Source organism: Manduca sexta, chromosome 5 (assembly GCF_014839805.1).
Source record: "Manduca sexta isolate Smith_Timp_Sample1 chromosome 5, JHU_Msex_v1.0, whole genome shotgun sequence".
NCBI lineage: Eukaryota > Metazoa > Arthropoda > Insecta > Lepidoptera > Sphingidae > Manduca > Manduca sexta.
Window position 1 is genome coordinate 1,607,970 of NC_051119.1, and position 27,001 is coordinate 1,634,970.

The 27,001-nt window shown below is 36.2% G+C and overlaps 1 protein-coding gene and 4 non-coding genes across 8 annotated transcripts in view; 4 read left to right on the forward strand and 1 right to left on the reverse strand.

Annotated features, from left to right (window-relative positions):
* Positions 1–27,001, forward strand: part of LOC115448818 — a 78,578-nt gene that overhangs the window by 31,457 nt on the left and 20,120 nt on the right. For all 4 annotated transcript variants that reach the window (XM_037444500.1, XM_037444507.1, XM_037444510.1 and 1 more), the window contains 6 exons: positions 12,577–12,795; positions 20,122–20,192; positions 20,329–20,426; positions 25,227–25,360; positions 25,871–26,092; positions 26,819–26,962. In XM_037444500.1, the coding sequence (XP_037300397.1) occupies positions 12,648–12,795; positions 20,122–20,192; positions 20,329–20,426; positions 25,227–25,360; positions 25,871–26,092; positions 26,819–26,962 (817 nt within the window). In that variant the 5' untranslated portion in view covers positions 12,577–12,647. The remainder of the gene's footprint in view (positions 1–12,576; positions 12,796–20,121; positions 20,193–20,328; positions 20,427–25,226; positions 25,361–25,870; positions 26,093–26,818; positions 26,963–27,001) is intronic.
* Trnae-cuc lies at positions 6,840–6,911 on the reverse strand. Its single transcript has one exon. It is a non-coding gene; the product is annotated as a tRNA-Glu (tRNA).
* Trnas-cga lies at positions 14,688–14,769 on the forward strand. Its single transcript has one exon. It is a non-coding gene; the product is annotated as a tRNA-Ser (tRNA).
* On the forward strand, positions 19,298–19,370 carry Trnar-ucg. The gene has a single exon. It is a non-coding gene; the product is annotated as a tRNA-Arg (tRNA).
* Trnak-cuu lies at positions 20,227–20,299 on the forward strand. The gene has a single exon. It is a non-coding gene; the product is annotated as a tRNA-Lys (tRNA).

Here is a 27,001-nt window from a genome sequence, read left to right on the forward strand (position 1 = left end):
GCAAATTTGAAGCTTATATTATGATATTATTAGTTAAAACCGTAACGTGGGAAACATTCATATTGCCTATTTGATTTTATTACAAACATTCTAACAGCAGTTGTTAAATATTATAATTAGGTGATATTGCAACTTTCACTCGCTCTTAATGTTTAGTGTTTAGAACATGCATAATCTATGCATATTATAAAACAAATTCGAAACATGATCGATTTTCTCAAAATCCACTGAACGGATTTTTGTATGGTTTTTACTAAAATATAGTGCAATCCTTGAAGAAGGTCTAGGTTAATAGTATCTTACGCTTTTATGTAAATTGACTGAAATATAACGATTACTGTTGAAGAGGTCGCGTGGCTGTAAAAAATCTCGTGGGTTATGATTTACGCGGGAAAAACTTTGTTCACAACTAGTAAGGAATATTATTGTTAATATTTCCCACAAAGCATGTTTTCTTCCACCTGCCCTTTCTAACTGTAATGGGGGTCGTAGCATACTTTAACACGTTGCAGCTTTGGCATATATTTACAATAAACCGTGTATCTATCATTAAACCTTTGTGAGATTCAGTCTGGCGCAAATTGCGTTACAAAAATTCACATAGGCTTGACCTCAAGACTTGGTCTATTCTATGTGTGAAATGTCATTTAAAACCATTCAAAGATTTTCGTGTTTCCTTCAAGTTCTAGTATTTTGTATTTTAGTCCTTATTAACAACACTGAGTATTCACAGTCGTTTGTTGTACAGACCCGATTCCGTGTTGGTGAACTGCTTGCATACCATAACATACCGTTGCAAGATAACATCAGGGCTTATCGTTTGGTGACATCTGCGTAATTCTTTTGTTGTTCATGTGAGCATTAGCACACATTACTGCGACAGTTGGTTAAGAAACGGTGCTTATATAATTATAGTTTCGACTCAAAAGCTGAACTGATGGAACGAAGGAAAAGAAGTTAAGAACAAACTGCAACTTAGATGGTAACAGAACGGACTGCCAAAACGAAGTTGTTGATAACACCTTCAAAGCCAAATCACCTCTGAATTTCCAAATTACTTGTCAATTATCGCTAGCTTTAACTGTGAAGATAACCATCGTGAGGAAGCCTACATAACTGAAAATTCTACATAAGAATTAGGAAGGTATATGAAGGCTGCCGACCCGCACTATGCTAGAGTATTGGACTAAGCACTAAACTCCTTCAGTACGTAGCAGCATCATCAGTTCACATCATAAGCCGGATATACAATAAAGTATTATATAGAGCGCATGAGCGAAATGTGACTGCATTATGAGTTACCCCCTTGGGATTGAAGGAATGCCTGCCCATCCAACAAGTCAAATCAATATTCCAGTGCGTTTGGAAAGCGCTTCTATCGAGGACGTACGTGCGCGTCTCATGGAAAACGAAAGTGTTTGTAGAAATCGCGAGAGAGCATTGCGTTATGTTTTAGCGTTATTTTGACCGTTTAGTTCGAGTTCGCATGGTTCACACGAACGTGATCGATTTATGAGTATCGTTTCGATTCACTCATTTCAACTTAACGTTTTGTTGAATCAATTAAAATATTCGTTTATTAATATGACCCTACGTTTGTTAGCGTTGCAAGGTAGCCGGTCTTTGCAAACACATTAGCTAACAACAACAACACACTAAAGCGCAAATATATATTTTGGTTGAGCGCTTTAGGCGCTCGCAACCCTTAAAAACCTTCTTTAATTTTTTAAAGTACAGCTATATGATTTGTCGAATAGTTAGTAAGTCAATTTTGATTGTCTAAAACCCCACAGTACTATGAACAGTGGCAAAATCATTTGGAATTTAATGACAAAGTCTAACATGAGACCCTTTTTAAATTTCCGCCTTATAACAAATATCATTCCAAACTTTGACCCAAAGTATAGCAAAAATTAGTAAAACCGTGCTACTTTTCATAACCAGTTTCTCCATCCTTTAATCTTAATTACCGTGACTGAATTTCACTCAATCTAACATCCATGACATGTAGCGTGACTGTTGCGCAAACAGGAATGCCTGACCGTAGCTCATCGATCGGAGACGGAGGCATCCGCTGCGCTTGCGACGTTCTGCCAAAATACTAACAGCTGATTTGAATGGTGGTATTATATCGAATTTGCTAGTGGTAAGATAGTCATAAGGTGTCAAACCAGCAATAATGATCCGCAGACATTGCACGTTCCGAGATGAGCCTGTGTCTGTAGCTTCAAACAGCACGGCATATTTATGTCCTGTGCCGAGGAATAACCATCTCTCGTAACTAACTCTATTTGGATCCCACTCCGCTTACAATAAGGTGCAGTTGCGATCAGTTTGCCGTGTCCATATGAAAAGCAACTGTGTCACTTTCAGTTAACCTGCTCCCACCAGCATTTAATGAGACTGGGAAATTGATGTAATGCTACTATTATTGGATGTTTATCGTTTAGCACTCTCACATATTTTTGGTGTATACGCATCCTCAATTGCGGTTTAAAAAATCGCGTCAGAACAGCAGAACCTTCTGTTTCAAGTCGGTTAAAAACAATACATTTTACCATATTATTTTTCTAATATAAATTTTTCATCCTATATGCTCCGATAGGAAATAATTACATTTATTAATCAGCTTTGTTAAATAGATAGCGCTGGCGACGTACAGATGGCGCTATAAAGAGTTAACTATAGCTAAAATGTTTTAGGGATGTGTGGCGGGATAGGCTTTCCACGCGATCGAAGCCGCGAGTATCACCTAGTTTGTAATATTACAAACTATCTCATTAATTAGTAACGTACTTTTCAGAACACTGAAAACTGAAGGTTTTAAAAATGTCTGATTGTTTCTTCGTTTGTTTCAAATTAGCATACAAATTGGCATGACTTCTGTGAGGAAGTAAAATCGTAGGAATTAATTGATTAACGAAATTATTCGCCATTGTGACAAAAGTGTTGGGTTGTTTTGAGATAAAATTCGGCTTCCACAACCAGATATAAATATGTATGTATTTATAGTTTTGAATACGTATTTTTATAAAATATTTATTGGCAGGTTTTTGAAATATATATGCAATATGATTTAATGAAAGATTTCTCCAAAATGAAAGGAATTATTTACAATCAGAATATTCTTGATTGTATTAATTTTTAAAACTTGTAACAAATATTTAGCATCCGTCATTCTTATGAACGAAAGTTCTATAAAATAGATGTAGATATCAACAACCACTAATCAAGAACATTACTAACAATCAACTATTTCATATAATCGATTGTTTTACGACACTAGATCCGATCGAGATGTCTGCCCGGTGTTTTTGCCGCCGTTTTCACTAGATTTCACATTGTTGAGTAAACAATACTATTACTTCAAAAGCAATTTAGTTATTTCGTCGTGCAGTCATTACTAATATGTTTGAGCCAAATCATTTCTTCAAAATTGGGGCCAACCCCACATTGCACACGTAAAAAAGAAGAAATTACACGTGCAATCACTTGTAATCAATCCAATGAATAGTAATTTCTTTATTTTTTTATCCGCTTCCGTTTATTTGCCAAATCTTACGTTGGTGTAATGCATAACGATTTTTCTTTAAGTCGGCTAATTTCATGCATATTTGCGAGTCATGGTTATTTGCATTTACTCCGAACTGTTGTGTAATGTTAGATAACATTTTCTAAAGTTAATGGCATATGCGTACGCGCAGGAATGTGAAACTGCTTGTTTCAGCAACTTTTATTCTATCCTGGCAAAGCATGCAATGACAAGTTTAATTAATAGGTTATACCAGCGGCTTCGGCAGCTTGGAAGCCATATTTCAGAGCAGAAAACCACCTACTTATGAGATATGTCTCAGGTCGACAAGCGCAGTACTCAGCTAACTCTAAATTCTTTACATGTTCCTGTTTTTATGGCTGTATGGGCGCTAACCATCGCATAATTAAAAAAAAAAAACAAATAATCAAGCACAATAAGGCCAGACCTTCGGATTGTAACTCCTGCCTTGATGACTATTTAGTTCCGTTTACGCACTTCCTTAGTTTTATTGCCATTGCATAACGATTCTTATAATAATAAGTATAAGTTATAAACCGTTAAATTTATGGAATTGTCACATCTTTTGTTGTGCAATGAATATTAAACGTTAATGTCACAGTGCTAGGGTGAATAATTGTTAAACACCGCAACAGCGAAGCAATGAAGTCGGTTTCCTTGGTCAATTAATATAAGTTGATTTAATATTAAACTATGGACAGTTTATTTGATTTAGATGTTTATGAAATTATGAATACTTCGGGAACGAAAATCTTGTTTTATCTTCGACTGAGTCTAAAAAAAATGTAGCCAGTTTTATGAATGAAATTTTGAGACTAAACTTTGATTAAATTTTAGTGGAGTATTAATTAAGCTAGTACTTGCCTATTTAATTTATTAAATTGCAATTAGCTCAAAAACGTAAATACAAGATAGTTAAAAGTTTAAAAAAAAGATTGGGAATAATATTATCTATGGTAATAAATATAATAGTTACGACCTTTTTCAAACACCGAGTTCGAACGACAGTACGGTCAGTCTTAAAATACAATTCTTTAACTTAGAATACATTATTAAATCATCAACTTCAAAATAATATTTTGGAGTCCCCACGATACGAAATGTACTTTTAATGCTTTAATTTTCTTTTATTAATAAAAAGACTTGTAGACATTATGTAATGATGGTGCTGTAATAATTTGCTTGAATATTAACTTAATAAATATAAAATATGTTTCAAGTGAATTTATTACCGCAATAAGATAGCCACGAACATTGATATTATCCGTGCATCGTTCCGTGCCTGGCGTTGTGACCCATCACGAAGACGCTCACCCGTGAAGAAACGACGGCTCACGTAAATCAATATCACTTTCAGCTTCCTAACACCCGCCACCACGATCAGAGATTATATTAAGTAACTATCTGACCCGACAGACGTCGTCCCGTCTTAACTATGAATTTGCAGCGCGCTGTCAATCGCTGACAGTTATTTCGAACAATTGACAGTTATATTAAAAAATATTTTCGAATCTTCTTAAATTTCCTAATTTTTCGCGCAATTTTTTCTTTCATAAGAACCTTCTCCTGACAATAACAAACACAACAAAAAAAAATAATGATATCGGTCCAGCCGTTCACGCGTAATGGCGTGACCAAGGGACATAGGGATTCATTTTTATTTATATAGATGATGCTGTCAATCTGACAGTATATTGGTTGTGGAAAAAGTTGACTTTAACTGAATTTCTTATTATAATATGTATTATCTAATAGCATTGACGTATATTCTATAGACACGAACGTCCATATAAACTATTTGTTCAAAATCTGAACTAAAATGGCAACAACGTCACTGTTATAACTTATTTATTCATTTGAACAACAAATAAGTTTACTTATTTGACTAATATTTCTTATTAAAATCCAGGTTTACATTTAGACTCGAGTTCTTATATCATGAGCTCCACTCCGTACACAACCACAAGCTGTCAATATTGACTATACTGATTTCAGTTTGAATGGATTGCAGTTCAATTCAGTTGAACACAGTGAATGTACGGAACGCGAAATCTAGTACGTAGTACATACAAGGTGTCCCAGAAAGTAGTGTCAAGCGGAGGTCCAGAGATAGAGCACCCCTTGGGGTATCCGAATCACCCCCATGTATGTTCCGCGATTTTTCATAGTTCTCGAGTTATGAATTTTTGAGAATTTACGATTTCAACAATTAAATGTTGTTTTTTTTAAAAGTACAAGACTTATTTGAGATTTTTTTATTGCAACTAAATTTTAATTAGTTGTACTTTTAGTTTTGTTACTAAAAACAGTCAGCTTCGTAACTTTAATGAAAATTATGAAAATATTGGTATAAAGTGAAAAACTTACGGTTTATGAATTACGACTTAAATTTTCTAATTAAATTAATAATCTAAACAGGTGACTACGTGGTTCTAAGGTAAGTCAAAAACTTCTCCAGACTCTCAACTTACATATTCATTAAAAAAAAATAGGCCTTCATGGGGGCTATTTTTGCTAAAATCAGCCTTAATTTCAAGAAGAAATTTTAAGTCATAATTCATAGAACGTAAATTTTTCACTTTACACTAAAATTTTCATAACTTTCATTAGAGTCACGAAGCTGATTATATTTAGCAAAAAAGTACAACTAATGAATACTTAGTTGCAACAAAAAAATCTTGAATAAGTCTTCTACTTTTTAAAAAAATAAACATTTAATCGTTCAAATCGTAAATTCTCAAAAATTCAGAAAAATATTCATAACTCGAGAACTATGAAAAATCGCGGAACATACATGGGGGTGATTCGGATACCCCAAGAGGTGCTCTATCTCTGGACCTCCGCTTGACACTACTTTCTGGGACACCCTGTATATATCGATGCCTGTAAGCAAATGCCACGGTAACTGGAGCTTAGCTGCAGAAAAACAAATGAAATCTGCTAATTATTACGGAAGACTTAGATGTGTTTTTGGAATCGAAAAATTTCCACAGATTTCTATAGTCAAGTTTGAGTACCGAATTCAAAAAGCACAGGTGTCACTGACGTTATATTATTATTATCTGTTCCATGTAATAACACAGTATTTTAGACTTAAATCCACGTGACCGCATGTGTAGTAACGTACACCGTTAACAGATGGCGTTGTTCAACAGTTGACGATTTCACAACTTACTCGAACAGTGGCTTTGCTAATTACATTGTATGATTTGCTGAGAATTAAAAAAAAAATTTTAGCGAAATCTATTAGAAATAGTAAAATCTTAATATTAAATTTAACAAATAATTCCGATACCGGGAATCGAACCCGAGCCTCCTGGGTGAGAGCCAGGTATCCTAGCCACTAGACCATATCGGATGTTACATGTGTTATCGAAATTTGTGGAGTAACTTTAGTCCATTGAAAAGTTACATTTGGGGTTGCGTTTTTTAGAGGACGCAATTTTATTTTTTTGAAGTGTAGGGGGGGTCAGTCTAAAGCTAAAACCAAGTTTGTGGGGTCGCCACCCTTGTCCCACGGCCGCCTTCTTGAAAATAGGGGTTGAAATGGTTTTACGATGTATCTCTTAAACTATTTATCTGACAAAAAAACATTATAAACATTTAAATAAAAAATATTAGAATATTTTTTTATTTTTCATCAAAATGTTAGAAATCTTTTTTTTTCAATAACTCAAGTTGCCCTATAAGCTATGATCTTGCTAGAGTTAAACTATTTGTTAAATCTACTGATAGTTAAAAGTGAAATGTAATACAAATTCATGCCGTGGCATTGCTTTCACCCGCGTGTGTACTGATAAGGGGTTGACTCATCAAATAGGCATTTCTTGAGGATTTGGTAGATTGCTGTAGTAGTGTTTAACAGGGGCGCTTCCTACTCTATCAAAATATGCTGATGAATTGATAGGACCCTCCTTTTAAGAGTTTGGTTATACACCGTGATTTTATTGTCGTTTTGGAACCAAAATGTGATTATTAAGAACAATTTTTTGGGCCAAAAGTATAGTAAATTGATGGTTCTGATCATAATTAAAAATACTTATATGTTTTTGATAATATTTTTAGCTCTTTTGAATTTGATAATGATAGTAACGTCGCGGCAATTATTCATAGTTATGAACGGCACCGATCGCAGTGGTCATAGTAGTACGTGAGATTTAGTTGCATTACCACGAGTTCTCATTTATTATTCGTAAACCTCAATTTTAATGTTTATAAAAATATTTTTATTTTAATTTAAATGTAATTTATTGGAATTTTTTTGAACTCTATTATTTATGCAAAATTTAAAATTTCCGATTATAAAAGAACTTTAAAATCACGGTGTATATTTCTGTATAAGGAAATCATTGATGGCCAAATTAATATTAAAATATTCATAAGGAAATCTAAAGAAAAACATTAGATTAAATTGCAACATATTACAAAAAATCGTAGTCCGTTTTTACACGATAACACAAAAAAAAGAATCCATGTATAGTGGGCCATATTAGGAACCAGTTTATCTTCGATCACACTACCTTATTAAACTTTGTTATTTAAAGTTTGGCTGGAATCACTTCTTTATGGACGTCATGATGTTTACCATCAGGAGAGCTAATTACTCGTCTTTACTAAAAATGCTAAACTCGGTCATGAAATTAAACACGGATATATTTAACGAACGAACTGTTTTATTAAACGTACAATTACAACAAACCTTTTTGAATTTAAACAGACATTACCAAAAAGTGAAAATTATATTGGCATGACGAAGGCAATAAAAACATTATGGCACAAACATTCCCTCTTATTTATAGACGTTATTTATCTATTTGGGTTTTTCTGCTCAGTATCAGCCCGGAGTCTGGAATTTGTGCCCGATATGGCGATAGGCTCGCCCCTATCACATCATGGGACGGAACATACTTGGCGAAAAGTGGGTGCCCTAGTTGCGCCTCTGCATACCCCTTCGGCGATAAATGCGTTATGTTATGTATGTTTATGTATGTTATTTATCTAAGGACGGATCATTGCTGTGATAACAAGTCTGTTTCTCCGCTTCGTTTATCTGACAGCCAACTAGATTTAAGTTGTATCCTAATATTAGCCAATCATAACAGTCCTATGTCTACGCACTGCGAAGGCTGCCATGCCGTCAGCACTGAGAAACAGACTTGTGATCACAGCAATGCTCCGTCCTTAGATAAATAATGTCTATGAATAAGGGGGATTATGTTGAACATTAATTCTTTAATTCACCCGATTCGCAAGTACGTTACCACTACACCAATGACGATTACAATCTATTTAAGATTAAGAATGAAAACAAAAGTGAAGATAATGTTTTAAAGCGAAAGCGCCGCCTAGCGGACCGTGACGGAGATAACATCTACTATACAGCTATCAACTCTATGTCACTGTAACAAAATGCATTTTGCAATGACTGTATTTACCTGTAATTGATTTGAGTGATAAATCTGGTTTATTCATTCATGGATTTATGTAAAAGTGAATAAGACGTCACAAATCAATAATAAGTATTAACTGTAATTTGATTTTTATTGCAGCTCAATTGAACCTGTTATTCTGTTCTCAGGTTGAAATAATTAAATTTATGAATACCTGAATGACTGTAGTTTGTACTCGATATTCCTAATATTCCGCTGCTTATCGTATTAACTCAACTACTGTTAAAAGGAACGGTGCGTCAAACGCGGAGTGAATGAATCAATGGATTACGGTAATTTTTTGCTTATACTCTGTGGATCCTAATTAAACCAGGGACTATCTTTGGTACTAGATAATCCTCGGTTGGTCTTGGATTTGTAATAAGAATGAATTTTAGTCCGAGTATTAACTTTAATACCGTACCAAACCTAGACTTCTTAGTCTTGGTTTAAACCCAGTACTAACCTATCTTTTTGTAATAAGGCGGAATAAGACTTAACATCTCATGTCTCAGGATGGCAAGCGCAGTGAAATACCAAACAATACTTTGTAATTCAAGGGGTTGGATGGTGTTTCTACTGTTTATAGTCGGTCGAATCGCTTATTATCAGGCGAATGGCAAGCTCGTCTCGTCATCCAAAGTAATAAAAAAAAAGTAAACGCAGCTAATGAAGTTATCAAATGAATAAAGAAGTCAGCAATCCTCTTGCATGAGAGTAAGTGTTGCTCAGCTAAGCATCTGCCTAGGTATCAATATACTTAACCGGCCTCTCCTATACACAAATTACATACATACATAACATCACGCATTTTATCCCCGAAGGGGTATGCAGAGGCGCAACTAGGGCACCCACTTTTCGCCAAGTATATTCCGTCCCATGATGTGATAGGGGGCGAGCCTATCGCCATATCAGGCACAAATTCCAGACTCCGGGCTGATACTGAGCAGAAAACCCAAATATCACTTATACACAAATTGCGGACGCTATTACGTATTTACGCTTCTGCCCACCGCTTTATGAATAAAAGGCGTAAACTATTGACCGGAGATTCATTTCATAATAACGGGACTCTTAAAGGCCCATCTAATTTAAAAATCATAAATTAGTTTCATCATTAAAAGAGCCAAAACATTCTAATGTTTTACATTACATAATATACGAAAACCATGGTTGGTGGGCCTTGTTAGGAGCCGGGCTGTCTTTGGTCACACTATCTTATAATATGCATGTCTCTGTGGGATTATTCTGTAGGTTGGTGGGCCTTGTTAGGAGCCGGGCTGTCTTTGGTCACACTATCTTATAATATGCATGTCTCTGTGGGATTATTCTGTAGGTTGGTGGGCCTTGTTAGGAGCCGGGCTGTCTTTGGTCACACTATCTTATAATATGCATGTCTCTGTGGGATTATTCTGTAGGTTGGTGGGCCTTGTTAGGAGCCGGGCTGTCTTTGGTCACACTATCTTATAATATACATGTCTCTGTGGGATTATTCTGTAGGTTGGTGGGCCTTGTTAGGAGCCGGGCTTTCTTTAGACACCATTTTATAATATGTATGTGACTGTGGGTGTATTCTGTAAATACAGACGGATCCAGGAGCAAATTAAAGCAAGTTATAATATTCCCATTGGTCTACATACATGCGAAATGCCTATTTAAAGCGCATTAAAGCGAGGCAGTATATAAACTGTAATCAACATGTTAATATCCTGCAATAATGTTTTTGCTATACATTACATTTTTAATGTTTCCTACATCGGTTGGCCTGTTTTATTTATTGCTTGGTTAATATTTAATAGTGCAAGTTGATATTACGTTTGAGTTTGGATACATTCAAATTGTGCGCCAATGTATGTATATAAATCCTACTAATATTATAAATGCGAAAGTTCGTGAGGATGTATGTATGTTTGTTCCTTTTTCACGAAAAAACTACTGAACGGATTTGGATGAAACTTTACAGTAATATTGGTTATGCATTAGAATAACATATAGGCTACAATTTATAATGATTTTGTGTAATTTGATCATAATATAACGATACATATCATGTAGGTCGGAAAAGAAATATCCCCGAAAACCCCGAAAGCTTAATTTTATAGCAACTTCAAAAAAAGGGTACCAAACAAAAATTAGTTTTCCGACGACTGCCACAAATTAACAATTTTAAATAGGTCATTATATTATAAAGAGTGCGACTTATGCTGGTGGTAGGATATATTTTATATCCGCCCGGATAGCGACCGCACACAAGGTTAAAACTCGCCATAGTGGCTCACGTAAATGTCGCGTTCCGAGATTAGCCTATGTATATTCGATTCCAACTGGCCGGTATAATTGTGTCGACTGCTGAAGAGTAATCATCTCTCGTCAGTCGACATTCTATTAGACGCCACTCCACTTACCATCAGGTGCAGTGGGGTCACTTAGAATGCAGAAATGGAATGAAGAAAATTGAATCCAGGAGCTCACAATACTATCCTTACACACCTCACTATACGAAGATCGCGTTTTTTTTATTGCTTTTTATGACGAGACGAGCTTGCCGTTCGCCGGATGGTAAGCGATAGGACCGCTCATAAACAGTAGAAATACCATCCAACACCTTGAATTACAAAGTATTGTTTGGTATTCACTGCGCCCGCCATCCTGAGACATGAGATGATGTCTTATTATATCCTGTAGTTCCACTGGCTACAATGTCCTTCAAACCGGAACACAACAGTGACTACACACTGCTGCTTAGAAATAGACATTGCAGTGGTACCTACCCAGGCGGACTCACATATGGGAGATCTACCACCAGTAAACATAACATTATGCGTAAATGATTTATCCTTGTATTTTTCCTCTCATCGGTGCCGTCACGGTTGGTTCGGTTAGATTGCGCGTCCGTCTGTACAATGGATGTTAAATATCGCGCCCTTCTCCAAACAAACAATCGGCCATAGGTTAATGATACCTAAATTATATTTTCCTGTTTGATTCATCTTAATGGTATTCAATTTACTACGAGTTGTCCTTGTAAAAATAACACAAGGTCCAAACCCATAGCAACGCACGTGAATTCCCGGATCATGCTAGTTTTGAATAGTCCGACACTGTCGACTAGTAAAGGATAACTTGTATCAATAGATGCTCTATCTGGATGCCTATCCACAGAGGCGACCTTTGAAGGAAAGCAAACCGGGCAACCGACTGGGGCCTCGCGCGGTGCCTCGCAGGACCTTTTTTTACGTTCTTACCGGCGAAACTGCTAAAGCAGGGGAACGTTTTTTTACTCTGCCCGGGGCCTCGCGTCTGTTTCTTTTTGCTTTCGCCTGGGGCCTCTTCGTTTAGGGCCGCCACTGTCTATCCACCTACCATCACAAGTGTAATGGCCACTGCCGTACCTGCGCTAATACTTCTCAATAGTAGTTATAGTCTAATATCAAGTTCATTTATTGCTATTGGTGGATCTCTTTGGAAACGATAACGACTTGTTCCCAATTGGTTATATGTTTTGTAAGACGAATTTAAGCGTGTTGTTCCATCTATAAATAACTTGTATTATTTATAATTTAACCTCTAATTTACCTCTTTCTTTTGTTACAGGTTGCGAGTGTAGTGATGTGAAATGTGATAGTATGTGCGGATGATTCAGTGATCGCGCTCGAAGGACCAATATGGCGCGCGTGGCGTTAGCGTGCGTGCTTTGTGTGTGCGTGGGCGCAGCGGTGGGCCATGTGGCGCTCACCTACCCGCCGGCCAGGCGGTACGACCTGGACTTCCTCGATAACTCCAGGACCAAGCCGCCGTGTGGAATGCCTAAAGGTGAGAGAAGAGATAGCCCAACGTTATAGTATATTTATGAAAGATTTTATTGAAAAGGAATTCTGAGAGGATCTTCTATGCTATAGAGTTCTTAGAAATAAAAAACTCTGGCACTAAACTAATATAATGCCGGTTTACAACTTTGGAAGAAAGACTGGCAAATGAGTAGCGGCCTTCTTTGTTTGATCACAATAAATACCTACAATGGAAGGCTCGTAGATATAAGCTGTGTTTGCTGTCAATACCTCATTTCCTCGCTTTAAGATTCAAATCGAGACGTCAATTTATAATGCAATTGCTGGTGGTAGATTTTATATCCGCCGGTACAGCGACTACCGACAAGATGTTAGAATTCGCCATAGTGGCCCACGTAAGTGTGTCGCGTTCCGGGATCAGCCTGTGTATATCCCGTTTTAACAGGCCGGCATCATTTTGTCGACTGTCGAGCGGTAATCATCTCTCGTCAGTCGACATTCTATTGGACCGCACTCCATTTACTATCAAGTACAGTGGGGTCATATTGCTGCTCGAATAAAAAAATGCATATATTTATCCACTCGTGCGCTTCTGTAAAGCAATCGTGTTTCATCATAAAAATACTATAATACTAGGTTTTGCTCGCGGCTTCGCCCGAGTGAACGAGTTTTCCTGGATAAAGGTCCCGCTATATATTTTCCCGGGATAGAAAGTAGCCTATAACCTTTCTAGGGTCTTAATCTATATACATACCAAATTTCATAAAAATCCCTTGAGTAGATTTTGAGAAAATCGATCACATACAGACAGGCAGCTTTTGGGAACTTTGTTTTATAATATGTATAAATATACATAGATTAAAGTGATTCTTTAAGTACTGAGTATAAACGCTTATAATAGAGTATCAATACAAGATGGTTAGTATTGCGATGAGTCAATGAAAGGGCGTTGCCCCTGAGCGTTGAGGTTACAATACTAGTTTGGAATCTTGAATGGAGGTTTAGGCGTCGCGCACTCGATTACAATTAACTTTTACGAAAGTTTTAGAAATGTAGTATGAGTTAATATAATATGGAATACCAAATGTAGTTTTTCGGGGTAAAAGAAGCTTATTATGTTGATCAAGACTGTTTATCTGTATGTCAAATATTATTTCCATTCACTAGTTTATGCTTTCAGGTATAATAATAATACCAGCCCTGTATTATATACTGTTCCACTGCTGCACGGGCCTCCTCTACTACTGAGAGTTAGTCCACCACGCTGGTCTAGTGCGGATTGGGAGACTTCACACATCCTCGAAATTTCTATAGAGAATTTCTCAGATGTGCAGGTTTCCTCACGATGTTTTCCTTCACCGTTAAAACGAACGATAATTCACAAAGAATATACACATGTTTTTTAGAAAGGTCAGAGGTGTGTGCCCTTGTTATTTGAACCTGTGGACAGTCGTCTCGGCAGTCCGTTCCACTTCCTACTAGGCTATCAGCACTATGCATTCGTTTATTACATTTGTATTTAATGTTATTTAGGCGAAGAAAATCCTTTGTACCCATTTTTAAGTACATTGCGCGCACAGAGTGTGAGATTTGGCATGAGTCATGTTGAAATAGAGGTGTGTACAAAAATAAGATTTATGTATAGTAATATGTGTTACAAAAATATATTAAATTCGACGGTCGACCACCAGCCGACCACGCCCGGTAATAATTAAGAAGTTAGAGGTTTGGTATTCATTGATTAGTTTATTCAGTTTAGCGTTGAAGGCGTTTAGATTGGAAATTGTGGGGTTGGAGTGATATATATGTGGTGTCTATCAAAGTAGTTTTATTTTTTTTAAATATTTTGTGGTTTTAATATTTTGTATACCATTATAAATTTTGAATGTAATTCATAATTTCGTCCTGGCGTTCAAAGCAGTCGTGGCCGAGTGGTTAAGGCGTCTGACTCGAAATCAGATTCCCTCTGGGAGCGTAGGTTCGAATCCTACCGGCTGCGGGATTACTTTTTATTTTTTTACACTCATCTTTTTTTTTTAATTGTTATTTACAGTGACAGTAATTTTCATTATAATGTACATATTGATATTTCGGTGTAAAATTCCTTTTGACTTCTAAGCAGACGACCCCATTTCTAGTATGTAACAATTTATTCTCAACTAACTCGTTCGTAGGGCGCAACCCTAATCCCTGTATGTATCTACTATCTACTAATATCGGGTTGCCATATGTCTCGGAGCACTGGAACATATCACAATTTTATATCCCGCAACAGGATTCGAAAATGCCGTTTGAGAACTTCAATGTACGACTTTCAATGTTCTGTCCTACTTGTTATTCTTTTTATCAAAAATATCTAATATGTTATTTACCTTTACTCATTAAAAAGTATAAATATGTGCCTGTGTCAATGAAGAAGGGTGGCATTTTCCGAAAGAGAACTGATACAACACATTATTATTACTAATATGCATAAATGTGGTTTGCAAATCGTTCTAATGATAACTTTACATAATTACGAAAGGGAATGGTAATGGTGGCGTAGTTGTACTGCATGCGCGGTACGATAGCGCTCTGAGGTCCTGGGTTTGAATCCCGGGTCGAGCAAAGTGATATTTGGGTTTTTCTGCCCAGTATCAGCCCGGAGTCTGGAATTGTGCCCGATATGGCGATAGGCTCGCCCCCTATCACATCATGGGACGGAACACACTTGGCGAAAAGTGGGTGCCCTAGTTGCGCCTCTGCATACCCCTTCGGGGATAAATGCGTGATGTTGTGTGTGTGTGTGTACGAAAGGGAAGCCGGTAGGAATCGGGTTACATAGACCTTTCGCCACTGGCCTGTATTAGGCTGAACAATTACGCTATACGTGTTATAAGGATCAAGAGATTGGTCAGCTTTGACTACACAGTAGTGGAGAAGGGTCTAAACAACCAGATTCCTGTCGGCTTCCTTTTTGTAATTATATAAAATTATCATTAGAACGATTTGCAAACCGCATTCATGCATATTATCAAATTAAATTCTTTCTTTCTTTTTTCTTAAATACTTGACGCATGATGTGTCTCCTCAGATGTAAGATGCACATTGTTTTATACCATATTTTATTTTTATGTTAAGCGGTAATTGATTTATGTGTTATCTTTTTTGGAGAAATCACTACATAGTATAAAACAAAGTCGCTTTCTTTGTCCCTATGTGTGCTTAAATCTTTAAAACTACGCAACGGATTTTGATGCGGTTTTTTTTAATAGATAGAGTGATTCAAGAGCAAGGTTTATATGTATAATAACATCCATTAAATAGTCAGCAGTGCACCCGTGCGAAGCCGGGGCGGGTCGCTAGTAATTAATAAATAAATAAGTCATTTTAACCTGAGATATTTTTTCATACTTTTGTACAGTCCGCGAGCTTTGTTTTTCGGGCACCGCATATTGACCTCACCGCACCTGATGGTAAGTGGAGTGAGGTCCAGTTGAATGTTGACTGACGAGAGATGATAACCCCTTAACAGTCGACACAATATGTCTGTTGGAACGGGATATACACAGGCTGATCCCGGAATACGACACACTTCCGTGGGCCACTATGGCGGGTTTTAACACCTTGTGTACGGTGGTCGCTATCCGGGCAGATATAACATATATACTACCACTATAAAAACTACCAATTATGTAATCTAACCCATTTTAAGTAAAAGCGGCGATAGCCTAGTTGGTTGTGGAACGGACTGCCGAGACGAATGTCCGCAGGTTCAAATCCCATGGGCACACACCTCTGACTTTTCTAAAAAATGATGTGTGTATTCTTTGTGAATTATCGCTTGCTTTAACGGTGAAGGAAAACATCGTGATGAAACCAGCATACCTGAGAAATTCTCTATAGGAATTTTCGAGGGTGTGTGAAGTCTACCAATCCGCACTAGGCCAGCGTGGCCAACAGTGGGGCAGTATATAATATACGGCTGATATTATTATAATTATATTTTAAATAACATTCACATCCCTGCGGGCCAAGCTAAACTTAACTCTAGGTCCATAACTGGCGTAAGTCCCACGTTCTAGTTCACTGAACCGTATGTAAGGCAGTTTTCTAATATTTGCTAGATTTATGCCTGGTTTGATTATAATTCGTAACGCCTACAGGCGCGGTGGAAATGCGGAAAGCATGCTGTTTTCGTGTAGTTTGTACTTTGTAACTAGGGGCCATGTTGCGCCTTTTTGATGTTGAGTATAATAATAAAATATCAGTCTTGTATTATAACTGTCCTACTGCTGGGCACGGGCCTCCTCTACTACTGAGAGGGATTAGGCCTTAGTCCACCACGCTGTAGTGCGGGTTGATAGACTTCACACACCCTCGAAAATTCCTATAAAGAATTTCTCAGGTATGCAGGTTTCCTCACGATTTTTTCCTTCACTGTTAAAGCAAGCGATAATTCACAAAGAATACACACATATTTTTTTAGAAAAGTCAAAGGTGTGTGCCCTTGGGATTTGAACCTGCGCACATTCGTCTCGGCAGTCCATTCCACAACTAACTAGGCTATCGCCGCTTTTTTTGTTGATGTTGAGTATGCTTAGTATTAAAATAAATCTGGAGATCTTTTGTATACCAGAATCCGGTTGGGTACATACTATTGCAATATTTAATACTATCGATTAACAACGTTGTGGAAACACAGCCGTGTGGCGGTTAAAGGTCATTGCGCTCATTGGAATGAATAGGTGTAGGGCCTCGTAATGTTTTGTGATTCAAATAAACATCCACAGAAACTACAAAATGTTACCCGACCTCGAAATCGAACTTACAGATTCAGTCGTGTAGTTTTTAGTCAGACATTCTGACCGTCCAGAGATGCTTGTATCTTTGGCCGGTGACTACCTTCTGTGGACTTTATTTCGTTTAATATCAGGTGCAGTGAAGCGATTTTACCGAGCCACAATAAAAAAAAAAGTGTGGAAATTGAACCACTGCGGGGTGAGTGGAACGGTTATGTTGATTTTACCAGCCTTATGGCCCAATGTCGACACTCGAGAGTATAGTATCCGAGCGAGCATTGGACCGAGTCCCTGACACTATGTTCGGCATGGGTCTTGTAGTCTCAGGAGGTCTGAGATGAGGTCCTCACCACGTTAGCCTGGCGCAAGTTGACAGACACATACCTTTCAAATTAATACGTTTTCCTTCACCGTTAAAGCGAGCATCACATGTGAGCCATGGGTTTTGAACTTGCAGACTTTTATTAGGCGTCCTGCCATTCCTAACTAGGCTATCGCTGTTTAATCACGGGTTTTGAACCTGCGGACTTTTGTTCCTAGTCTTTGTAATTTCCAACTAGGCTATCGCCGTTTAATTCTATATATATTTTGTTTAAGCCGAAGGTCGTTTTACTTTTATATTACGCAATCGCGCCCAATTATTTAGTGCATAGGATACGAACCTGTCCTCGATTAATATTAAGCAGTCAATAACGTGTGAACGGGTGCCGCCTAGTTACCCAACTGTATATAAATTATTGGAAATCACATGTACTTATTTTAAGCAAAAAATAAATGAGTATTTCCGAATGAATAATTTGCTGGTGAGGTATTAGTATCCGCACGGTTTTGTTTTGGTAGGCAACTCTGCATTCAATACTAGGGGAATTTTGCGAATGGAATACTAAAATCCTCTGGCGTTGCGACTGCAGACGCTCAATGGATAGTGGGGAAGGAAATGGGGGAACCATGGAAACTGCCTAGGATGGGCGGATGGCAATGTTCGCGGACCAATTGAAGCATTAATGTGTTATACAACCACGAGGTAGCATAAATAGCTTTCTGTCCATTCCAGTATCGGAAGAGGCTAAAGGCTTATTAAAAAAATATTTTGATTTTATAAAAAAATAGTAGGCATGGATAAAAGTGGACGTACGGAGCGACATAGTCGTGAAATAATGACCAAGTTCCTTAAATAAAGATTAAAAAAATAACACGAGGTGTGCGCACTGAACTATATACCTTGGTTCGCGACAAATATCCGTTCATGCATGGGCGCTATTACTTCGTGGAGCGCACAGGGATTGCCTTGGGGAGGATCCGCCCAGATCACGACCACCGTACACAAGATGTAAAACCTGTCTAAGGGCCCAGACGTGTCGCGTTCCGTGATCAGACTGTGTATACCAGGTTTTAAACAAGCTGGCATAATTTTGGCAACTGACGAGCAATAGTAAAAATCGTACTAATGTACCTTTGTTTTAAGTCCACTTAATCGCTACACTCTTAGAGTGATTTCATTTGTATATTGGAAATGCAAAAGCAATATTTTCTATATGCGTGTTTTGGTCAATACATTATAACATGATGATTAATGAGCACAAAATGACCATTGAATTATTTAATGAATTTGAGTTCATTAAATAATTACTGCATGTTAATTTTTATTCCTATTAAATAGATTTTGTTTGATTTTAATATATTCGTATAAATGATGCGCGCGCATGAGGACTCAAAACGATGGCTTTATTGTTCTCTCTTAACCAAGACCGTGTGGCCTAATGGATAAGGCGTCGGACTTCGGATCCGAAGATTGCAGGTTCGAGTCCTGTCACGGTCGCTTACTAATAGATGGTATTTCTAGTTTTTGAAATATTTTTATTGCTATAAATATTGATGTAGGCGCTTTGATTATTTCACCAAATGTTGTGTTCCTAATGCGGCGATAGATGGCGTTTAAAACTCACAGACATATAAATAAAGTTATTATACGTTTGTGATACCATAATTAATGAATTACCAATATAGTATTGTGATTACTTTATAATATTATACTGTCATAATGTTTCTTAAAGATTAACACATTACAACATTATTTTTTATAATCACGTAACCATTGTATGATTGTCGACAAATATTACTCATCCCAGTGGGTTATTTTCGAAATATATACTATTATGAAAACATTCGTTAATGAAGTAAACGAGATCGTAATGCCGTGTGACCATAGCTTATGTAATGTTTGTGCAACTATTACGCGCTGTAACGAAGTATTTTTATTGCAACATTTGTAATTTATGGTTTACTAGCGAAGGAATGAGTTCAAAGCATTTCCAATAGATGGCGCTGTTTTTAAGACGAGTTTATGTATATATTTTTTCTAAATATATTTAAATCAATATGCCACACTATTATGTTATAAATATTGTAAAAAGTATAATAGAATATTTTCATAGAATATCCGGGTATTGAAAAATTGCTTAACACAAAGATACCTTATTATTTGACCATTAAAGTCGCTCACAAAGGGCTGTCGGCAGCTACTTATTAGTTTTGAAGTGATGGGTTAATTTTAGTTTATTTTGTTCCAGGCTCAATAAAAACTTCATTTTTGGCGGGATCAACATTTACAGTACATTGGCATTTAGCATATGCGCATAGAGTAAGTAACTTATAAATTTGACACACTAGAATAAGCCCGGCTAGCTCAGTCGGTAGAGCATGAGACTCTTAATCTCAGGGTCGTGGGTTCGAGCCCCACGTTGGGCGCTTATTTTTATTTTTCCTTTTTGTTGTAGGGCGGATTCAGTTTAAGGATACTGGATGAATTGGAGAGGCCTCTATTGGATTTGACCCCTAGGGCTGGTGGCTCTGAATTTGTACGAGACGATGTTACGTGAGTATTCGAAATTTAATAATATATATTTTTTTTTATTTTATCGTACTAAAATTATTTTATAAAAAATAAAATAAATAAAGAAACCTCTTTTTAAGTTAAAAAAAAACGCCGAAGCTTGAATGCGGGCAGAACTATGAAAAATTTAACGATTTAGCTATAAGCCGAACTCCTAAACTGACAAGTAATATTGATTGTTTGGGAAGATTTTTTTTTACACTACTTGGTTATATGGGTATGTGCGGCTCATTTGCTGCTCGAACACTATCTCGACACCAACAATTTATACTAAGCTAACTCAAAAAAGTGTACTTTACAGGAGAGCCTTTTAAAGGGAAAAACGTGATAACTTTTTTATTATTTGAGCTACTTATTTGAAATTTGGCACCCTTAATTCTTAACTTATAAATTGTAATTCCTCATATTTATTCTTCCTTAATTATTTATATTGTTTAAATTAGCCCAAGATAGCCGTGTATACACGTAATTTCTCAATAAGATTATACATACTACACACGTCTAACTAATGTTAGCGTAGTATGTTACGGGAGATCATAGTGCTAAAGAAGTGTTATTTTTATTGCGTTGCAGTAAGAAAATTGGAGTATATTATGCATTAAATATAACATTAGGCCCCTATATATATTCACAAGATATATTATTATAAATTCCTACGCTAAATAAAAAAATATTTAACTTAGCCTTATTTTACCGGCACATGTTTATCTGGCGGATGTCGCATTAAAAGCCGACAAATAATATATAGCGTACTATACATCGACCTGTGCTCTAAGTTAGCGTATCATTTAACTTTCTATTTCGCTATAATACATGTTGATTTGTATAAATTATAGATGAAATTATGAAAATAATATTATTCTATGTCGGTAAATGTATAATTAAAACAAAAATAGTACATTAATTAACTGTTTATTAAAATTTCAGGTAAGTACTTTCTTATTAATTTACGATAAGAGATCAAGTCAATCACAGTTCGACTTCGTATATTATATCTAAATCAAGATTGCACTTAATATTTTTATTTTTAAAAGAAAACAAAAACTTTTAATTATTAAATATAAATTATATAATTTAAACAGTAGGTTGTAATCATTGAGTACGTATAAACATTCAAACCATATCATCAGTTGAATTCTTCTCATGTTCAGTTGTTAATAAATTTCTATAAGTAAAGATATTTTTCGGGTATAATGGTGTTGTCATAATAATATTTAAATCTTTTATTTTAAAATTAAACTATGTTCCGATTTTATCGCGATTTTTATATTTTAATTTTCTCTCGACGCGACGTTTTGAAAACTTTGCACCCTTCGTGGTCATGTTGGGTCGTTATATTTTGCTACATTTTAATTTTTTACTATTATTAGGCACCGACTCCAAAATTGGTGACCAGGAAATAGATAATGTTAAATATTTTTTTGGGTTTTAGTGGTTCTTGAAGGCGGTATGAATTTTTGTAAAAAAGTTTTTGGTAAATGAAAACCTATCTCCTAATTATCGTTAAAAATATCTCTATACTGTCTGTACTCTAATATTATAATTATTATCGGCACACAACTCAACATATAATTTAAACATTTTTGTAAAAGATAAAGTAGGATCTAAGTATTTTTTACTTATACGTTTTATAACGTAGTGAGATATTCCACAGGGGTGAAAGAATTAACGTTATCTATCCCACTCTGTTTCATTTCATTTGAAATTATATAGATACGGTTTTTATGCCAACCTCTATCATCAGCAACACCAGTAAAATCATTGTTTACTTGGAGTTTTAATATCAAACGTGTATAAGAACATTGTTTTGCAAACTTTATGTAATGTGTTACCTTTGTCAGAATTTTTGGGAAGATGATAATTCAAAGTGTGTGATCGATTACTAGATTCGCTATCAACGTTAGTGGTTTCTCCTTTTGCTTTTTTGTATCACATATTTGGCGTTGTTTCGGGTGATTACCTAAGAACTCATCAAGCAGGTCAATACGAACTTCTTTTTTATATTATTATGACATTGCACGATAATTGACGCAACCGACTTTAATGTTTCTTGGTCCTTTAGTTTTTCTTTTTCACGTGGTATATTCCAATCTTTTATTACACAAAAGTTTTCTTTCTCTAACTGTCCACTCATCTTCAAGTTTAAGACGTTTGAGACCTACATCATTCTTTTTTTTAGATCTACATTTATTGTTTTTTGGGGTCAATACTGCTGAATAGTCACTATCATTACATTCTACAGGCGAAGAAATTGAATTACAGGGAGTAGATGTTGCTGATACTGTATCTGTGTTCCCGCTGAGGTCGCTATCCATATTAGAATTGGAAAGATTTCCTGGACAGACCTACCGATTTCAGGTGTGAGTGTTCTATCTTCGGTATCTTGGCAAGTTGTCACCAAAGTATTGTTTAAACTGTGAAGATTCTGAAAAATCCCAATAGGGTGAAGGTACGGGGGTACTATCTATGCTGTTACACGGTTCATTATTGCCGACGTTAATGGAGAAGGTTTTTGGATAGCAGTCAATACCTTTGGGATTAAATATTAAGTGGAACGTGGTTTAAATTTACTTATATCTTATAATTATTTTCGTAATTGACTATATCTGGGCTTGCAGAACTGGATATAGAATTATCATGCTCTTGAATAGGCTCATAAAACATGATGTGACTATACAAAGTCACAAATTCAGGATCATCAACTTTGACAGGTAAAGGCAAAGATTTTATAATAATAGGCATAATGAATTGAAACCATATGATTGTTTTTATAAAAAAAACATATATATAAATAAATAGTCAACATACCATCAATAAACTAATTAAAATACGTTTTCACATAAGTATTTCAACATAAAAGTCGCTAAGTCATGCATTTTACAAACGTAAAAGTATACACGAACGTACTAAACTACGCTAACTAAGAGTTAGCGTATTGTTACACGGACATTGAGCCGAGTGGCTCAAATTTTCAAAAAAACGTAGTGTGTTACTATAAAACATATTTATCTACTTTTACCTACGTTATAATCTTTAATAACACATTAAACTTACCTCTCTCAACAGTATGAAACAGTATCTTACCATTTTTATCAACACTGCTCAAAGAATATTCCTTCTTTTTGGATAAATCCACTAAATATTTAGCTCGTTTTCGTGACATTTTTGTAATAATAAACTACCACTAACAATATTTTAAATAACTTGTAAAAATAAGACTAATCATTCATGATTTACTGATTATGTTTTTAAAATGGCGCAATCACATCTAACACAGCGACAAGTGTCGTTAGATTAATATAAACAAACAAGCGGTGCGCCTCCTTCCCGCGTATACTCCGCTAACAATAGTTAGCGTAATTAAAATCGACTGATTTCAAAAAGTACCTTTAGTTAGCTTTGTATAAAATTTGTAACTTCGTTATTTTTATATATTTCTTCACGATTTTTTATGACATATAAAACAACATATTTTAAGCAACTTGACATAAAAAAACGATTTTACCTAAACTTCGAGTTAGCGTAGTATAAGTTGTTGGTGTCGATCTGAAAGTAGGTCATAGTGAAAAACTGTAGGTAGTAATAATCCACCGAAGAAAAATATCTTATGTAAAAATTTGAATAATTTGGAATTTTTTTGCGGTTTTCTATATTATAATTTTCTCCTGACCTTTCTATGACTGCAGCCTTCGTGATCATGGGGCGGACTGACCCCGCGATAACATCCGAAAAATAGTTTAATTTTAATGTCTAGCATTCACATAAACATAAAATCATTATAATATTATTCTGCCGTACTAAGCTCAAAAGCGGTATCTCAAAAAAGTCAAAATCTTGATTTTTATGTCGTCAGATAGCTTAAAGAAATACTCATCCATTGAACTTGCCTAAATAACGTTTCTCTATTTCAGTTTTACATGCAAAACTATATTTACAAAACTTCGATTATCTTGAAATAAAGTTTCCCTGACCTTAGCACGGCAGTATTATGCTTATTAATTCTTCCATTTAAAGTAAACATGGCGGAAATGTAAATCAACTAGTATCTTCCATATTATAAATAAACACTACGCAATAGAGTCCGCATTCCGCAACTGACTAGCTTTTAATTATCTCTGGATACTGTTTATAAACATCAGAATTATTCAAGGTTTAATATACTAGTATTGCCAAACGAATATACTAATCTTGAGCGACAAGTTAATTGTTTATTAATTTTTGTATCTTATAGTTAAAAACATACACACCATAAATATAGCATCACGTTTTGTCCTTTTATGGGTTAGACAGGAGAGCAACACGCCCGCATTTTGCCGGTGAAACCAACATGACCATTCTACTCACCCTCCAAGTGGTAGTAGCGAGAACGCGTTTTGTCCTCGCGAAAAAAAAGCTATGTAAAGTAATATTAGAGGCAAGTCATGTGGCCCAAATAAGTGTGTGGCGTTCCGGTATTAACTGTTTATATCCGGTACCAAACAGGTTAACAATGAGTTGAATGAAGGATAATCCTTCGGCAATGTCACTTACTTACCATTGGTTGCAGTGGAGACATATGCTGTGAGAGTAATGGGAAGGAAATATTTAAAAAAATGGTGGTTGCTTCAAACCTATCTTATTATAATTAAATTAAAAAACAAAACAAAAACATAATTAGAAGTCGCTAATTAATTAAAAATAGCATCATAGACATTGGACCACAAATCTCAGAGTAGTCCGAGTACAACACACAATTTAACACTTCCCGTTTTTGAATTCGGATAAGAATATTTATAATTCCAGCGCCCAGAAGTACGAAGTCCGGCTGCCGAACGACTTCACGTGTGAGAACTGCACGCTGCAGCTGCAGCGAGAGGCGGGCGAGTGGGGCACCAACTACAGGTTCTGGTCATGCGCAGACATCGACATTCTACCACGTGAGTCCATATTTCGCCTAATCTAACCTAAACACTAACTACGCGTTAATAAGAACAATAAACCAATTGCAAGTATGTCGAACAGACTTTACTCCGATTGGTCAATTTTTTCTATATTTCTGTAACTATTATAACGTTTAAGATCATAGTAATTGGCCATATGAAGATATCATGTCTGTCTCGGGTTTGTCATAATTTCTTCCAATCTCAAGAAAGATATACAACAAAAAAGAGAGGAAATATTATGAAGAAGAAAATTAATATTTCAAATATTGCAATAATCATGAGAAAGAGATGCTAAACTATATCTATTAGTTACGAAATTAGTCATAATTATCTCGCCATCTCTTTCTTACGCCTGCAATGTTGCGTAATAACGTCACGCCTGTCTACGTGTCCCTCTTCTATTTGACAGTTGCTTCTTCTATTCATCAAATATATTTTTGTGTGGATTTTGACTATTCTTTCCATTTTATTTTGCATGTCTTGAACTTTTGTACCTTATTGAAGGTAAATCATACCACGAGACATGCTCGGGGCACGGATTCCACATCCTGGGCCGGTGCAAGTGCAACAAGATGTACAGCGGCGCGCGCTGCCAGTTCGCGGACGAGTGCGTGGAGGAGAACGACTGCGGCCTGCGCGGCAAGTGTGTGGACGTGAACTCCACCGAGAGCCCCTCCAAGATGTGCTACTGCCCGCATGGGTTTTACGGCAAGGGATGCAATAAGAGTGAGTTAATACTTGCTAATACAAATTACAATACGTAGCGTACAATTATACCAATGGAAGTTATAAAACGAGTATATTTCAGCTATAATTAGTTCTACATTTTATGGTTCCGAATCATATAGAATCAAAGTACTTAAAATGCTTCCAAATAAATTTAATTTGACAATTATCGTAGTTATCAGCCAATGTGTACTCATTTTGTGACCATTTATTTAAAAACTATTTTATTCAGAAGCTGTGAAACAAGCCCAGAATCTTGGGTATAACGAAACAATAAACAATGATAGATTAATGTCTAGATAGACCCCAAAACTAATCCTACAAATAAAATAACCGTTGCCATCGAATATCATTCTGATTGATTAATTTTTGCAATCGAACCTTCAAAATTAAGTGAGTAAGTTTTCATATGGTGCCTTTATTTATTAGTCTAATGATCGTTGACTGCCACGGTGACGTAGTTGTACTGCATGCGCGGTACAATAGCGCTCTGAGGTCCTGGGTTCGAATCCCGGGTCGGGCAATATGTTATTTGGGTGTTTTCTGCTCAGTATCAGCCCGTAGTCTGGAATTGTGCCCGATATGGCGATAGGCTCGCCCCCTATCATATCACGGGACGCAACACTTGGCGAAAAATAGGTGCCCTGGTTGCGCCTCTGCATACCTCTTCAGGGATAAATGCGTGACGTGTGTTTTCGTTAGTCCAGTAATTAAATTTTACCACAGAGGCGCCATGGAAGGACAAGAAGATCAACCTCTCCCTGCACAGCAAGCGCGACCTGTCCAAAGACTTCAGGCTCTACTGGCGCATCCTGAAGGAGGAAAACGAGATCGAGATAGTCATGGTGGTGAATGGAACCTCTTACGCAGGTCAGTGAGGAAAGAAATACTCATGACATTAAGTAAAAT